A 17,016-nucleotide genomic window follows, 5' to 3' on the forward strand; every position below is an offset into this window, starting at 1 on the left:
TGGCATACTAGTTAGGAGGCTGCTGCAATGACTCAACTCAAGAGACAATGGCTCTTGAGCAGTGTGTAACAACAGCTGGAGTAGGAATAAGTCAGTGGTTTGAAGAGACATTTTAGAGGTAGAATAACACTTGGACTTATTGATTTGGGAAGAGGGGAGCCAAAGAGGCCGTAAATTCCCAGGTTTCTGGCTTGGACAACTGGAAGACGGTGGTACCATTTGGAGATATGGAATGCTGGAAGCAGCACTGGTGTATTTGAAGGGGCTAAAAATAGTAGACCTTAAACACGTATTATTTTTCTTTCTTTGACTCTGGGCGATTGACAGAAGGCCCAGGAATGGTTTGCAGGGCTAGACACCCACTTCTAAGTCCCCTGCCACGTTTCTCTGAGAAGAGCGACAGCTCCTGCTGCACTCTTCTTATAGTCCGTACGCCCTTCCTTCTGCTCTGCATCTCTTAGCCTTTCTCCTCCCTCTTCCTCATCAACACAGTTGGAGCAGACGATACATTCAGGAGAAAGTCACAGTGAAAAAAGTTACATCAGCCTGAGGGTAGAATTTAATGATGACAAGACAAGACACATATTAATAATTGATATATATCTTTTTATTATGCACAGATAAAAGACTTAAAACTGTGGTTATCAAAACTATACATCTAAGCATCTTCACAAAATAGCTGACACACTGAACAGAGAAAAGAATACAATAGGGGTGTTCAAACTGGCCACAGGGATTTTAAGGGTACTCTTTTTACCCTCATAGATGATGAAAACCAGCAACAAAATCAGGCTCATTCAGGAAAAACCAGAAGAGAGAAGTATTGTATTTGGAAACTGATAATAGTCCCTTTCAGAAAAACACCTGTCAGTTTCATGAACAACCCCAGATAAAACAAACATGAAAAAAATCACATAGGATTCACCCAACAAAATGTGCTCTGTTAACACAACCAGCAGTACAATCATTCGAACCATGAGGTAGTTACAGTACAAAAAGACTGGCACGCGTGTGAGCACCCCCCCACACACACACAATCATGCCCACTAAGAACACACGCAAGAAATGGATTTACAATCTTATTCCAAGATAAGGAAAAAACCATTTTTTTTTTGTTTAGAAAATGCTATAGAAACAGTTTAGACAGAAGAAATCTCTGGCTTTTTAAAACACAGAATAACAGCTGGTAAACACCACATGGTGAAAAGCTATAGCGTATTATACAGACAATCTGCCTTGGAGTTTAGGGCATTTCAACAACAGCTTCAGCATCAAACAAACAAAACAAAATGGCCTCTGCAAATTAAGGGTGTAGCCTGCAGAAATAACAAAAGACTACAGATAGAAGAGTTCACTGAAATACAATACTTTTAAAGAAACTTGTAGAACATGTTATAAAAGTAGAGCTTGTACTTTGTATTAAAACTGTAAAGTGTGAAGCAATTAGAAATACTGTAATGAGAAGCTAGGGAGAAAACACCTTATTTTTTTAATGTTCATGTTTTAGAAACATTTCAGAAATACTTAACAACATTCACTCTCCAATATAAGATTAGGTTTTATTGACACAGATTTCTTGATCTGAAGAATACTTCTGACAATGAGACCCAAACAAATAAAAGGTGATTTTTTTCCTCTCTCTCTCTTTTAAAAAAATCTTTTGGTTTGCATCTATAAATTTGTAAATTAATTTTAAATTATTTATGAAATCATTGGCAATGTAGCATCTCTCTTAAAAATATATATTTAAATATATTACAGAAGGTTTTAACTCTGCCCTTCCAAGACATCGATCTTTTAATATCTCCTAATAGCTAATTTTCTTTTTAACAAGATGGAAAGGGTTTTTTAAAAAAGCAAAGGACTGATAAAAAGAATTCACAGTAGCTGAAATTAAACATTTCATATGGAGTAACTTAAATTTATCTAAAACACTTAAATATATCTTTATACACAGATTTTGTAGTAAAATATAGCTATAAGTGACTTAAAGACTCTAGTCTTCTTTGAAGACATCTTTAAACTTTTTTTATACATAGAATATGCTAAAACAATACATTCCACTGAAGGTTAGGCAAAGCGCATTATTTTCAAACACAGGTAGCGTAATCTAGGTCCTCCACTCTGATACCCTTCTGTTAAAAAAAAAAAAAATTAAAGGAAAAAAATTCTCTAAACTCATGTCTTCTTCCTTTGTATATGGAAATCTGGAAACTTTTCAGTAGATCAATGTAGATAGCCTGGAAATCTCAGCCCTAAAGTAATCTGTTCTGGTTAAACTTTTCCTTATTGAATGTCTGTATCTATCAGGTTAGTCAGATTATTACTCAACGATTTGGTAAAAATGATTGTCAATTTCCATATACTTGTTTCCCATGTAGACACTGCCCTAAGGTTTTAAGCTTCATCAGCATTTCCTACTGAGGTTCCATTCACAGACAACCAGGCATAACTTCCTTATTTTAAGGGCAGTGGGATTTGCTTATGAATATTTTGGGGGCAGAATCTAACTTGTTCTACTTATGGAATTCTAAGTTGTCTGGGGGAATTCTGGAAAAAGAATAATTTGCAATGAAGCTATCTTCAGCAGTAAAATAATTTAGCATGATAATTTCCCTCTGGCATTCTCTCTTTTTTTTTTTTTTTTTTTTTTTTTAACATAGAGGTATCACTGAGCTTATTTTAGCTGCAAAGTGGCATCTTATTACTCCATTTAATGAAATTCCCCTCAAGCCCTTTTTGAGTTTGGGATATATTTAAGGCAAGAGAAGTAAGGCAATCCAAATAAGTGCCCTTTTCCAATCTCAGCACTGTCTTGGTGGAATTGGCGACACTATTCAGATAACCAACTGGAGACCAACAGGATTTGCCATACATTTGCATCTCGCTAGAGTTTGGTTTTTATAAAAGGGCCTATTTTTTTTTTAAGTTGACATGTTTTGAGTGGAAACACTCACCCTACCAAATATACTTAAGAATAAGTTGCAACTCTAAAAGCATAAGGACATTTTCAAATTTTCTCCAGCTGAGAAAATGTATGTGCCAGATGACATATTATATACTTCTACTTGCATACACATAGAAATATATCACTGTGCAAATTTCTCCTTGATTTTATAACTGAATTTCACCTCAATTTATACATTAATTTGCCAGAACAAAATATTAGGAATGGGCACAAATCTGTGGTTCCTGATTTTGGTCATTTTCAATTTCTGTAGGCCTGTAAGAAATACAACATTTGCATTAAGACGTTTTGCAGTGGTGTATGCAAGTATGGGAAGAAACAGGAAGCAGATAAGGTCATCAGCATTGGTTTTGGCCCAGGGCATAAGAAAGGAATGTTGCCTTGACACTTGTCAGGGTGCAGTCCCTGAGGGCAGCATCCATCAAGGGACACATCAGACCCCACAGGGCGCGGCGGCAAAGTCAGAAGCGGGCATCCAGGCGAAGGTGCGAATTGGACAGGAGGAACGCGTAGAAAGCCTCAAAGCATTTCTTGTTTTACATCTTGGTTCAGATATAAAGAATCTTTGGCCGCATCTCCTCACTGGTTCTACTATCTGGCTATTAACCCTTTACCAACTCCTTGAGTCTGGGTAAAACTCAGGGCCCCAAATTATATGTTCTCACCTGGACAAAGCAGCATTTTAAAAACTGGCATGTGTTTCACATTGAAAACCCCCAAGCCTGTGAGGGGCTGGTGGAGAAGACCACCATTTTAGCTTTCTCACATGAATTCTAGTGTGGTACAGAAGCCCAGGGTCACGTTTATATTAGCCCTGGGTGTGGGGTGAATACAATGGGTGATCTTTATACTGAAATTCATTCTGTCTTTATAAGGGAACCAAAATCCAGCCCTCTGAGTCTGGACATGAGGCTCAGTCACTGGTCCTGCCCTTGGCAGTAGCTGAGCTGGGCTGGGCTGGGCTGGGTTGGGCTAGGCCGTGCTGCTGCTGGAGCAAGGCGTGCTCTGCGTGCTGCCGATGCTGTGGGCAGCACTGCTGTTTTCCGAGGCTGGCGGGGAGGTGGGGACTTGCTGCCTTCCTGCGGTCTCCCCTGCAGTTAATAAAGAAAAGGCAGAGTCAGAGAAAGATGCATATTATGTATGTGCATTCCTGAAAAGATCATTTATTCCGCATTTGCCATTTTAACCGATGTTTTTCTCAACCAGGGACAGAAGCAACTAGACTAGGTCCTAGATGGCTGGAATACCTTCTAAAACAAGGTTTTGCTATTTGTTGTTTTATTTTTAAAACATCATGAATAGGAAAAAGAAGACAGTTGACTGACAGGCAGCTCTAGTGGCTAAGACAGTTGATGACAAAGTCCCTGAATTTCAGGGTCTACAACCTTTGATGAAAACACCACCACTTGGCCTGTGTGAACTGGCAACTGACCAGCACCTGTATTCAGGAAACACTGTCCGTCTTCTTTCATTAAGATATTGTAGGATTTGGAGGGTGTGACCTTTAAATTGTAGTTAAGAGAACCTTGGAAGTTTGGGAGCCTTGTTCTGAATGCACTTGTTAAAAACAGGAGTGAAATATAGACTTTGTCCTAGCTACAGTAGAGAGAGCCTTGTGTGCCAAACAGATAAATTACCTGAGAAATTGGGGTGGGAGATAGCTGTTATTGGAAAAACCTTTTGGGGAAGGGGTTTAGCTGTTTGCAAACGGGGACTGCAGTTGCCAGCGAATGGCCTCTCTTCCCCACTGACGTTCCCTGTGGGGTGCAGTGTGAGTATCTCCTAACACTTTAAGCATCCCACTTTTCCTTACACACCCCACTGCATTTTAGTTAAAGCCATTCATCGTGCCAAATGTGCAGTGCTTTGGAGAGGAAGGAAACCTCAAGTCACACACATGGTTTGCATTTAACAGTGCAAAAGGCCCTAGAGTTAGTCTTCTCTTCGGCAAAACTGGCCTCAGTGCAACCCTCAAAAAATGGCTCTAGGTAGGGAAAAGTGATCAGGGCTCTCCAATAAAAAACACTGCATTTACTTTGAAAAGTCAGAACATAAACTTCATAAACTTCTTGTAAGCAGCATCCCCTCCTTCAATGTGGGAAACCCCAGAGGGCCAGGCCTGTTTATGAATGAGCCTCCTCTTTCCTGTCATGCTGAAATACACATCTATCAGCCGGAGATAAGCAACCCTCCCAGCTGCTTCATTAAAACAAAACACTCAAGGAAAGGCCCTGCCCTCCAGTGCAGGAACTTGGCCCCATTACTTCCATTCTCTTTCTGGGGCCCCTCAAAAGACTCTGTGAAAAAAGCAGTTCTGCAAAATGTAGAACTGGCTCATGTCCCTGGGTCTGGTTACAGCTTTTCCTGTCACCCCTTTCATGAACCACACAGTTATACACACTTTTGCATCAACCTCAAAGTATTTATGTGCTTGTTGTAAGTTTGGCCCTTGTTGTACTTCCTCTAATTATCTTTTCTTCTGGGATTGGCGGGATGGATAGGGGCCTGGGGTCAATATTCCTGAGAGGCGGAGAAACACTGCTTTACACTGCCTTTTTTTTTTTTTTTTTTTTTTGGAGACGGAGTCTCGCTCTGTCCCCCAGGCTGGAATGCAGTGGCGCGATCTTGGCTCACTGCAAGCTCCACCTCCCAGGTTCAAGCAATTCTCCTGTCTCAGCCTCCAGAGTAGCTGGGACTACAGGCACGTGCCACCATGCCTGGCTAATTTTTTGTATTTTTAGTAGAGACAGGATTTCACTGTGTTAGCCAGGATGGTATCGATCTCCTGACCTCGTGATCTGCCCACCTCGGCCTTCCAAAGTGCTGGGATTACGGGCGTGAGCCACCATGCCCAGCTGAAACACTGCTTTTGACTTTTTTGGAAACTATGTTTTGGACGCTCCCCAGCACTGCCCTCTACTCTTCATGTGTGTGTATAACTAAGAGTGGGGAAATCTGCCCCCATGGCAATAACTTTCTGCCAAAAATTCACTTTCCCCAGAGTAGAAGCTTTATTTCTAGAAGGGAATCAAATCTCTTAACTATCCTGATGTCAAAACAAAAACAAAAAACCTCCAGAGACCCAAACAACTCTAGATATGCTTTACGAACTCGACTCCCTTACAAACCACATGTTGGTCCATACCCGGCTGGATCCTCACATAATCAATTAGAAGGACTAATGTGGCTATGCACGAACCACGTTTTAAACTTACATTTTCCTATTTAAATAAGGATACATCTGAAAAGCAGGAGGCAACTCCATCTTTTTCTTTTTTGGCTCACCTGGGCTTTGTCTGCTCAGCCCTATAACAGGCAAAAAAGTAAGAAGGCCTTGCTTCATCTAGCAATAGGGAGCAAGTTTGCTCCTCCAGGAGTTGCCCTGTGCTTGATTATTCACATTCAGGAAAAGTGCCAGGACTATGCCCTGCCCAGGAAGCCTGAATATCTGCTTTCCGATGTCTATTTGCCAAATATAATTTGTTGCCATGTCAGTTTATTTTCATCAGTGCCTATTAAAGAGACCTTTCAATTTCCCGAGTTTTGGAAAATCTTGTTCTGGTGATGCAAAACACTTCAGAACAAAACCCCAAACAAAACAAAGAAGCCTCTCCACTCGAGACTGCAGGATACATCTCACCAGCTGGATGAGTCAAGTTAACCTGATATTATATTGACTTTGATCCAATAATGCACCAAGGTGAATCTCTGTCTGAGAATCTGCTGGGAAATATCCAAAGTCCCCTCTTCAGACCATCCTTTCCACTTCTGTGGCTATTTTCACATGTAAGATGCAAGGTTTCTCATATAACCATGTTTTAAAAATAACTCTTACCGGCTGGGTGCGGTGGCTCACGCCTGTAATCCCAGCACTTTGGGAGGTCGAGGCAGGCGGATCATGAGGTCAGGAGATCGAGACCATGGTGAAACCCCGTCTCCGCTAAAAATACAAAAAAATTCGCTGGGCGTGGTGGTGGGCACCTGTAGTCCCAGCTACTTGGGAGGCTGAGGCAGGAAAATGGCATGAACCCAGGAGGCGGAGCTTGCAGTGAGCCAAGATCACGCCACTGCACTCCAGCCTGGTGACAGGGTGAGACTCCATCTCAAAAAAACAAAACAAAACAAAAAAACCTTTTACCTTTTGACAGAATTAAGAAAAAGTTTTTTCACTGTCAAATGGAAGTGATGCTACAGAGAAATTCACCATGAGGAAGAAAGTTGAATGTGCAAGTGCTTCTACTTAATGGGCCAACAGAGACCCCTGGGTTTTCTGAGATGGCTCTTTTGGCTGTCTGCTCTCCATTGCAGTGGTCTCTGATTTTGTGGAGCACTAACTTTCTCTAAAACATCCCTTGGGTGACAAATATAACCAGGCTGCTCCTAAAGGAAATGGGCAGGGAGGACCTCGTGGCTAAGCAGACTAGGCCCAATTAACACATCTAAGAAAATCAAGGAGGGTGCCTTGCTCGTAAATAAATATCAAACTTGGTCAGCAGAGGAAATGTATTCAGTCTTCATGCTTTCCTCCTAAAATCTCAAACCACATTGAGGGAACAGAGATTTGAGAGGAGGAAGAGTGAATAGGGGAGAGAGGAATTTGGTGTCTGACATACTCTCAAGGAGGAGGGTACACTGAGGATAAGGACACTAAGCATTAATTCCACCCATCTCACAGTTAGCTATGGCTGGGGCTAGATACTGCCAGAGATGCCTTAAGAAACAGAAAAAGCCAGGTGCGGTCACTTACAGTGCCAGCTACTCAGGAAGCTGAAGGGGGAGGATCTCCTGAGGCCAGGAGTTAGAGACTGCAGTGAGCTATGATCTCGCCTGTGAAGAGCCTCTGCACTCCAACCTGGGCAACATAGAGAGACCCTGTCTCTACAGGGGGAAAAAAAGAAAAATAGAAAAATAGAAGCAAAAAAAAAAAAAAAAAAACCACACCAAAAAAAAAAAAAATCCATTTCTTAATGGAGAATGTTTTATTTCTTTAGCATGGCATGGAGTTGTCCAGATCTGACTTCCTGCTACCTCTTTGGCATCTATATTACAACTGGATTCTTATTTCTAGGTCTTTCACCATGGCAGGTCCTGGGGAAGAAACTATTCAGGAAAGATGTGAACAGCACTGGAGGACTCTGGGGGGAAACAACAGAAGAGTTAAAAAGAAAGGTGAGGGGAAGCTTGGTATTTGGGCCAAAGGAGACTATTGCAAATACTGTCCATGAGTATTATTACAAAAAGGCGCAGACAGCTGTTCTTTATCTCCCTGGAGGGCAAAACATGAGGAAATGAGTTTAAATGGCAGGATAGGGATTTAGGTCAGAAAAGAACTTGCTGATTATGAGGATTGGTTAGTTATAGAGGGAATTTATGGAATCTCCTTCTCAGAAGATATTTAAGCATAGGATTGAAAACCATATACCTGGGGGTACTTTAGATTTAATATTCCTTGATGCTAGAAAGAAAACAAAGATATTTTCTTCTAGGTCTATGTGTTGCATGCAATTTTGCATTATTTAACGTCTCAGTTTCTTGATATCCTAACTGTAATTAATTCACAAGCTCACTCTTTAAGCCGAGTGAACGATACTACCTTTAATTTAGAGAAGTCTTCAATCACTTTTTATCATTTTCAAATTTCATTCCTCCCCAGTCTCCAAGCGAAAGACTCTTCTTTTGCAGCAAAATTCTCCAGGAGGGGTGAGTTAGATGTTGTTAGAAGTCACGGGGAAAAGACTGTATCAAGAATTAAAGTTTTTCACAATGTCCTGCCTACTACTTTCTTTCTATATTCCTGCAGTGTGGCCAACCTGTTTGTATACGAACTTTGGTTTTCTGTGGTATCTTCCTTGCCTCTGTGGCCCCTGAATAGGATGCAAAGTCTGATAATAACTAAGAAGAAGAAGAAGAGCCAGGTGGAGGAGGAAGGCTGTCTCCCACAGCTATCACTACAACCGCGAGTCAGAAACTGGACTTGAAGCTGTGGTTTGTTCAACGGCTAGACTTGCTACCTCAGCAGGTGTATTAGTTGTGTTTCCCTTTAGTCAACAAAGAGATCATCGCTACTTCACAGGGTTATTGGGGTGAGCGTACTTACAACAAGAAATGTGCAATAAAAGCTTTTTCAACTTTAAGGCTGCTCTGATGTGTAAGCAGAAAAAAAAAATCTAAGAGGGTAAGGAACACTGTTTCACAGAGCATAATAAAATGCTGAGGTTTTGAATTAGGTGTGCCCGTCCCAACTCATCAGGCAGTTTTCAACAGCCCTCCATGAAACACACCATGTGTTCTTAAAGCAAAAGTCAAGCGCATACCCAAAAGTCCACCTGAGTCAGGTAAGAGGTTTTCATTAGAAGCAGCTCTAGAGGTGCCAATGTGTTCAGAGGCCTGCGGTTTCTCCAGGTTCCCAAGCATAGCCCGATGAAAAGAGAAATAGCAAGAAGACAGGCTAAGGTGTGATAAGGTAGGAGGCAAGAGACCAAGTCCTAGGGATCAGACAGATGCAGCTGGAATAGATGGAAATCCCAACGTGACTGTAAAGAAGGCAGGCTCCACTCTCTTTTCACTCAAATGCTCACATCATTATTTTATAAAACCATTAAACACAGAGGTTAAGATGAATGCCTTCTGCTTTCCTGGTGTCTATTGGCATGTCTTTTTCTCTCAAAAAACAAAGCACCTCCCAGAGCATCTGGCCATTCATACCCTTCCCCCTTCTTCTCACCCTTCCCTCAGTTTCCATGAGAGGTTAATAGAAAACTTAATTCTTCAGATTAGAAACACTTCTTCCTTCTCCAGTAAGATTTCCCTTGTCAGTTCTCCATTTTTCTGACAGAGTTCATCAGGTCATTGCTTTCCTAAAAGTTGGCATGTGTGCCTGTAGCTGGGTTTCTGCCCAAGCCAATCTGCTTATAATCAGTCTGTTTGGTTATTCTCTTCCTCTGAATATATGGGGACTCCATGACAGCAAGGACTTTGTGTTGCTCATGGCTATTTTACCAGTGCCTAGAATAGTGTTGGCATTTAACAAGAGCTTAAAAAATCCATTGAATAAGTGGGTGAAAGAACGAATAAATGAGTGAACAAACCAAAAAAATTTAGCTGATACTAAACAGAGGCAAAAAGAAAAACCAAAATACTTGCTAATTAATGTTTATTATCTGATAAGCAGAAGGAAGATAAAAAGATTATGGCTACATGACCTTTGAATTTGTAATAACACAATGGGAAGAGACGAGAAGAGTGAACTCTGAATCAAGAAAGCAAGGTTCCAGTCCTGACTGCTGTGCCTGTGTAACTTTGAGCTGGTCACATCAGTTCTCTGGACTCAGTTTTCTGGCTACGTAAAAAGGAAATGTTGATGCAGACTAGTAATTTTCCAAGGACTCCCTTTAAGAAACTGATTTAAAACAAAAAACAAATAAACAAACAAAAAGCAAGGGTACGGCTTTGCAGAGAGATAGTGCATTTAAAGGCACTGACTTGCATTTCTTTCCCAAATCTTACCACAAGGACAGTAAATGGATTTTTAAAGGCATAAACACATGACAACAAAGATAACAAAAGTAAAGATAACAACAATAAAATATTGGAAGCTGGTGAGGAAATGGGTGAGTGGCAACTGACTTGGCAGACTCAAGAGAGCTGAAACCTAAGCCAACAGTGGGAAAAACTGAGAAACAACCAATTTATGTCACCGAACCCTTAAAAAACTAAGGGAATGGTGGCATCAGGCACCTCTGGAAACCTCTCTTGAATGTATGGCTATAAGCAAGAGAGGTTGGCTGAACTATATGAGAAGCAGAATAGTTCTCTACATTTCCTCCCTCACTCCACTGGGCTGAGATCTGCCCTTCCTAATCCAGGAAGAAGAGGGGAAGTTTACTCTCTTAAGAGGAGGAAAATGAAGGTTCCAGGAATGATCAACACCAGGCACACTTGAGGGCAACAGTACCACATTCAAAAGGGGGGGACTCAGCAAATATATATTAATACATATTTTGGCTCACCTGGGTTTCTTTTGCTCAGCCTAAAAAGAGATAAAGCAAGATGGCCTTGTCTCATCTAGCAACAGTGAAACTCTGAATCAAGAAAGTAGGGTTCCTGTCCTGACTGTAACTATGTAACAAATTTGTCTCCTGCAGAAGTTGCTATGCGCTTGGTTATTTACATTCGGGAAAAGTGCCAGGACTATACCCTGGGCAGGAAGTCTGGGTATTTGCTTTCTGGTGTCTATTTGCCAAATATAATTTGTTGCCATGTCAGTCTATTTTAATCAATGCCCATTATAAAGGTCTTTCAACAGCCAGTCCTATACCTTTCAAGCAGGAAACAGAAAAACATATTTTATGGAAGCCTGATGAGCTAAAGAGGAAAGATCTGATGATGAGATATCAGGGGTTCATCAATAAAATGGCCCAGTCAGATCACCCTAAGGAAGTTCACAATCAATACGTACCACCCACAGCTTCGCATTTCCTCATTCTTAAATAATCCTATATTAATATTCTCAGATGATACTGTACCCATGAAACAAGAATAGAACCTTTTTTTAAAGGAAAAGAAATTCATAGGAAAAAAGTTATTGGAATTAAAAAATTTGAAGCCAGTATTAAAAACTCAGTAGATAACGGAAAGATAAAGATGAGAAAATCTCCCAGAAAATAAAGAAAGCAGAAAGATGGAAAACAGGAAAGAAAGGAAAATTAAAGGACAAGAGGTTCAACTTTCAAATAAATAAAATGATTTCTAAAATGAGAGAAAACAGAAAAAAGGGGGTGAGAAAAAAATAAATCATTTTTAAAACTCTTAGTACTGAAAGACAGGAGTTTCTAAACTGAAAGGGCCCAATTATTGACCAGCACAACGTATAAAGATACATCTAACTCAAGAGATATCACTGTAAAATTTCTTCCAGAAAGAAAAACAGGTCATATGCAAAAGGGATCAGGAATCTGCACAGCTCTGAACTTCTCAACAGCAATCCTCAGAGCTAGAAGACAATGAGGAGGGCTTTCAAAAGTCCAAAGGAAAAAGTGTCTATAATCTAACACTCTATACCCTGCCAAACTATCTACCAGGTGTTTCTGTTAAATGAGGATATTTTCAGACATGCAAGGTGTGAAAAACATTTGCCTCCTATGTACACTTTAAACCAGGAACAAGAAAGGCAGGAGACACATGACACAGGACATCCACAACTCAAAAGAGAAGTGAACGGAATGCACAGAATGGTAGTGAAGAAGATCATAGGAAGACAGCAGCATCCAGAAATGGAGGGAACGGGTTCAGACAGGAGCAAATCAGAGGCTCCAGGAAAGAGCTGAAGAAAAGGAATCAGTAGAACATTCCATATGTCTCAATGTATTAAAAGGAGATTGAGACAGCTGGCAGGGTCAGCAGAAGAAATAATGATAAATACATAGAAAATTAAGCTAATGACTGAGGCAGGAGAATGGCGTGAACCTGGGAGGCGGAGCTTGCAGTGAGCCAAGATTGCGCCACTGCACTCCAGCCTGGGTGACAGAGTAAGACTCCATCTCAAAAAAAAAAAAAAGAAAGAAAAGAAAAGAAAATTAAGCTAATGGGGTAGGGTGGGGAAAGATAATAATTCTAGGGAAAATTAAAAGTCATGCAGGATATTACACATGAATTAACTGTGATTAGCATTTTTGGTAGTCATAATAATGTAAACAGTAAATGCTGATCTAACCAAAATGTCAGCATATTTCTATTAAGAGGATGGCGGGGGAAGGAGACATTTTCCATAACAGGGGGTCTACAAAAAAGGTCTAAACCTGCAAAGTCAAAAAGCAGCAATATACTCGTGGTATTTAGAAGTATGGATTAACGTCCAAAAGGATGAGCTAAGTGTCAAAAATAATGCTCCAGGGAGTGAGTTAAGAAGGTGGGGCAGTAGGGGTTTGATATTTTTCATAACAAGTCTTGTAGGATTATTTCAACCTTTAAGCTACTTGCATGTACTACTTTAATAAAGCTAAAATGTTTTACTAGAAAATAAAAATAAAAGCATTTGTTCCTCCCTTCAAGAAAAAACCAGATATGATTTTGCATGTGATTTTAGGGACTTCATGGACTAGAAGTTAGGGACCCCTGAACTAGGTAGGGTCCCTAGGAGCATGAAGATTCTATGGTTCCAGCACCATTTCAGCCCCCGAGCACCCCTCCTCTCTACAGCATCTTAGGAGAGAATGTAAGTTTTAGGAATGGAGTTTTCCAAACAGAATTAATCCAGCCTTAAGGGAATATCTCTTATTGTGCCCAGAGTTGTCCTATGATAAAGCGGGAACCCCATCTTTGTAGGCTAACACACATTCCAGGTATGTAAGTAGATATCCACAATCCAAATTTGTGACTTGGTTTTGTGCTCTGCGCTGCACATGGAATGGAAAGCGTAAACAAACAGAAAGTCATTCAAATTAAGGATTGTTTTTCACACAGAGGCAGATGCTGTCTGAACCCCCAAATAGAGCATATACGATCTGTGAGTTCCACAGCTTCAATTATTGTTGAAATTGAACGGACTGAGGTAGTATTGGTATCGTAGCTCTCCCCATTGCCCACTGCATTATAATCTTCCTTATTAATCTAAATTGCTGCTAGCTGACCCAGGTAAGAAACTGAAGGGGTTCCAGAAAAGAACTATCATGTGGTCCTGAAGTGAGTCTTCTTCATGCTTGTGTTATGCTCGTATTCCTCAAGAGCAATCTATAAAATGAACCAGAGGCTACAGTTTTTAATAAAAAGTAATTTTGAAGCTGTCTCATAAGTCATGCAAAAGGATTTTAGGCCCAAATGACAGTGTCTATAAATCTTTTACCTTCTGAATCTGTGTAATTCATTTTGCTGGAAAGCATCATAGGAGGGAGGTCTTTGGTTTCATTTTTCTTAAATTTACTTACAAACCTATTTCTACATTAACAGTACTTTTAAGGCCCTCCTGAAGTCTCTGGCTTGGGGGAAAAGGATCAGTAACAACAGACTTCCAAATTCAATGAGCATGAATACATGCCATACAACCAAACTTTGCTGTTTGTCAGGTTTGTGTGCTTGCCTGTGGGTAACAGTCTGGATTACTGGGGGGATTTCAGTGGGGCGTGTTCCAGTAGTGAGTGTCATTTGGTTGCCCTATATTCTGCCTGGACCTGGCTTCCTGGCCAAAGATTAGCTTTGAGAGTGCAGCTGTGTGACCAAGGCCAGTCAGTGGCTGAGCAGGCACATGGTTAACATCTGTGGGTGACCCAGTCTTCTTGGAGTACTTTCAAACTCATTCCCAACAGACAACATATGCTGCCAACTGCCCTAACACCTCTCAGCCAGGCAGGAGGTTGGAAAAGTTGCAAAGAACTGTTAGCTTCAGATCTGAACATGTCAGTATTCCTGTGACAAAATTCTTACTTTAAAGTGCCGCTCTGCTAAATTCTATCTTTCTGGTCCGTTTATAAACTGTTCATGAGGAAGAATGCTCCTAAACTGATTCACGGATGGTTATATAATACTCAGAATCATGACACTGGAGTCTTATTTATTTTGAGACAACTTCTCTTTCTGTTGCCCAGGCTGGAGTGCAGTGGCGCCATCACAGCTCACTTAAGCCTCAACCTCCCAGATTCAAGTGATCCTCCCACCTCAGGCAGCTGGGACAAGAGATGCACATTACCATGCCATGCTAGTTTTTGTGTTTTTTCGTAGAGACGGGGTTTCACTATGTTGCCCAGGCTGGTGTTGAACTCATGGGCTCAAGTGATCCTCCCGTCCTGGCCTCCCAAAATGCTAGGATTATGAGGAGTCATTTTTTAATCTTTCACATAAACATACTTCACTCAAAGTATCCTGACTAGAAACAAACATTTGAGGACTCAAAGCCCCTCTATTAGAAAGTCTTCTACGTTTTTGCCAAGAGGTTGACTTTTGGGTGAATGTCCCATGCTAGGCATGAAAGAGTCCATTCCTCTCCTTCTGGCGTAATCTAAAATACCTCAGTCAGGAGATGTGGTATTTAAAGTGAAAATTCTGATGAAAAAGAATCTGACACTTTTAACTACCAGAGGATCACTGTGTCATGCTTTTACTCTCAACAACTTGAGGTTTTGTCTAGCAATCAAGAGGGTAAAGATACGACTCTCCAAAATATCCTTCGGTACTTCCTTCCCCTTTAAATCAGCCATCCTTTCAGCTTGGCCCAAGGGGAAGCCAAAGATCATGGCATTCATTGGTTTAATGGACAATTAATGAAATTCTAAACAGAGAAGCTGGGCCTGCCACTTGCCTCTGACGGATCAATCTAGCACAGTTTACCTAGGTTCACAGTGTAAAACCACAAGGATCCAAGAACAAACAAGAACAAGACCAACTAGTTCTCTCGAGTGCCTCAAAAGGCATGTCACTCCTTCCCATAGTTGTAAGGAAACTAAGAAAGAAGCAATAGCAGGGCAATCCGTTTGTTCTTTCTCCATTGCACTGAAGACTCCCTTTGCTGGCCTGCTTTCTGTATTGGGCTCAGAACAGGTTCTCTCATCAGGCTACTCTGTTTCAACCTTGGGACTGGTAGGGAGGGGTACATCTGAATTTTGAAGATTGAGGGATAATAGTTTGAAGATGAAGTGCTCTGTTTCATCACTTTTATTTTTTCAGTTCATGGAAATCTATTTAGAAAATTTAACTTTAAGAAAAACATGACAATTTTATGTTTTATCAAAGAAGACACAGCACGGGTTAAAAAAAGGTTGAGAAAATCTGGTTTAAGTCATTGATTAAGGACTCTGATGGACAGTGCTCAATACCTTGGCAGGTGTGGTAACAAAATCTTGGCTTTCTTTTTCACTTCCTCTAATTTATATGCCTATCCTTAAATCTTTGGTTTTGACGGAATGGTTTGTATTTCTGTACATTGTCTGCATTAACTTTAAACTCTAACAACAAAGCAGCTTTATTAGCAGCTAAATTTCACCAACATCACAACTGCAATTAGCACAAACAGTTTAAACATTCCTTTTCTTTCCACTGTTTATGGCAAATTATACTTTTGTAAAACCCAATTTAGGCCAAATATGTAAATGTAAAAATAGTTGGAATGAACTTTCTCTTTCATTCGTTATTTCGTCCAACAAAACACTGAGTGTCTATTGTGTGGCAGGAACACAAGCTCTTCACCAACTCATAGTCAACAGTCACACTAACCTGTGTGAGAATAGATGTACCACAAGGCCCCTGTCAGGAGTGCTCCGATCACAAAGGCTGCAAACGCAATGCCCATCACGGTTAGGGTGTCCAGACCATGGAAAATTGCTATAAAGGAGAGAAACCGATACACACAACTTTTCGGTTAGTCTGCATCATACACTGCAATTTTATATTTGTTTCACAAGCACTGTCATAAAGGTTGAGCACTAATAAAATCTGAGAATGCAATGAAGATTCCAATAAAATACACTATATTTTGTAACTTGCAATTTTTTTTTTCAAAGGAGAAATGAAACGATCAGGTTTTCAAGGTATTCTCAGTTTGCAATTTATTTTGATCAACAAACTAACTAAAGAATCAGATTTGCTGGCCGGGTGCGGTGGCTCAAGCCTGTAATCCCAGCACTTTAGAAGGCCGAGACGGGCGGATCACGAGGTCAGGAGATCGAGACCATCCTGGCTAACATGGTGAAACCCCGTCTCTACTAAAAAATACAAAAAACTAGCCGGGCGAGGTGGCGGGTGCCTGTAGTCCCAGCTACTCAGGAGGCTGAGGCAGGGGAATGGCGTAAACCCGGGAGGCGGAGCTTGCAGTGAGCTGAGATCCGGCCACTGCGCTCCAGCCTGGGCAATAGAGCGAGACTCCGTCTCAAAAAAAAAAAAAAAAAATCAAATTTGCAAACTCTTTAAAATCTTAAGTCTGTCATCTCATTGTCTCACTCTGAGGACCTACTATTTGAATGGAGGGTGGCTTGAAAATTCAGTTAAGATGCTTTGGAAAATAAAGTGAACTTCCATGATCAGAATCTGCCTTATTGCTGCTTATTCACTGAACACCTCCAAAA

General features: G+C 40.8%; 1 protein-coding gene across 4 annotated transcripts in view; it reads right to left on the reverse strand.

Moving 5' to 3' along the window:
* Positions 1-585: 585 nt before the first annotated feature.
* Positions 586-17,016, reverse strand: part of TGFBR3 (transforming growth factor, beta receptor III) — a 243,470-nt gene continuing 227,039 nt past the window's right edge. For all 4 annotated transcript variants that reach the window (XM_011939966.1, XM_011939965.1, XM_011939964.1 and 1 more), the window contains 2 exons: positions 16,169-16,276; positions 586-4,059 (listed from right to left, as the gene is read on the reverse strand). In XM_011939966.1, the coding sequence (XP_011795356.1) occupies positions 3,941-4,059; positions 16,169-16,276 (227 nt within the window). In that variant the 3' untranslated portion in view covers positions 586-3,940. The remainder of the gene's footprint in view (positions 4,060-16,168; positions 16,277-17,016) is intronic.

This window comes from Colobus angolensis, unplaced genomic scaffold (genome assembly GCF_000951035.1).
Source record: "Colobus angolensis palliatus isolate OR3802 unplaced genomic scaffold, Cang.pa_1.0 Scaffold186, whole genome shotgun sequence".
NCBI classification, from domain to species: domain Eukaryota; kingdom Metazoa; phylum Chordata; class Mammalia; order Primates; family Cercopithecidae; genus Colobus; species Colobus angolensis.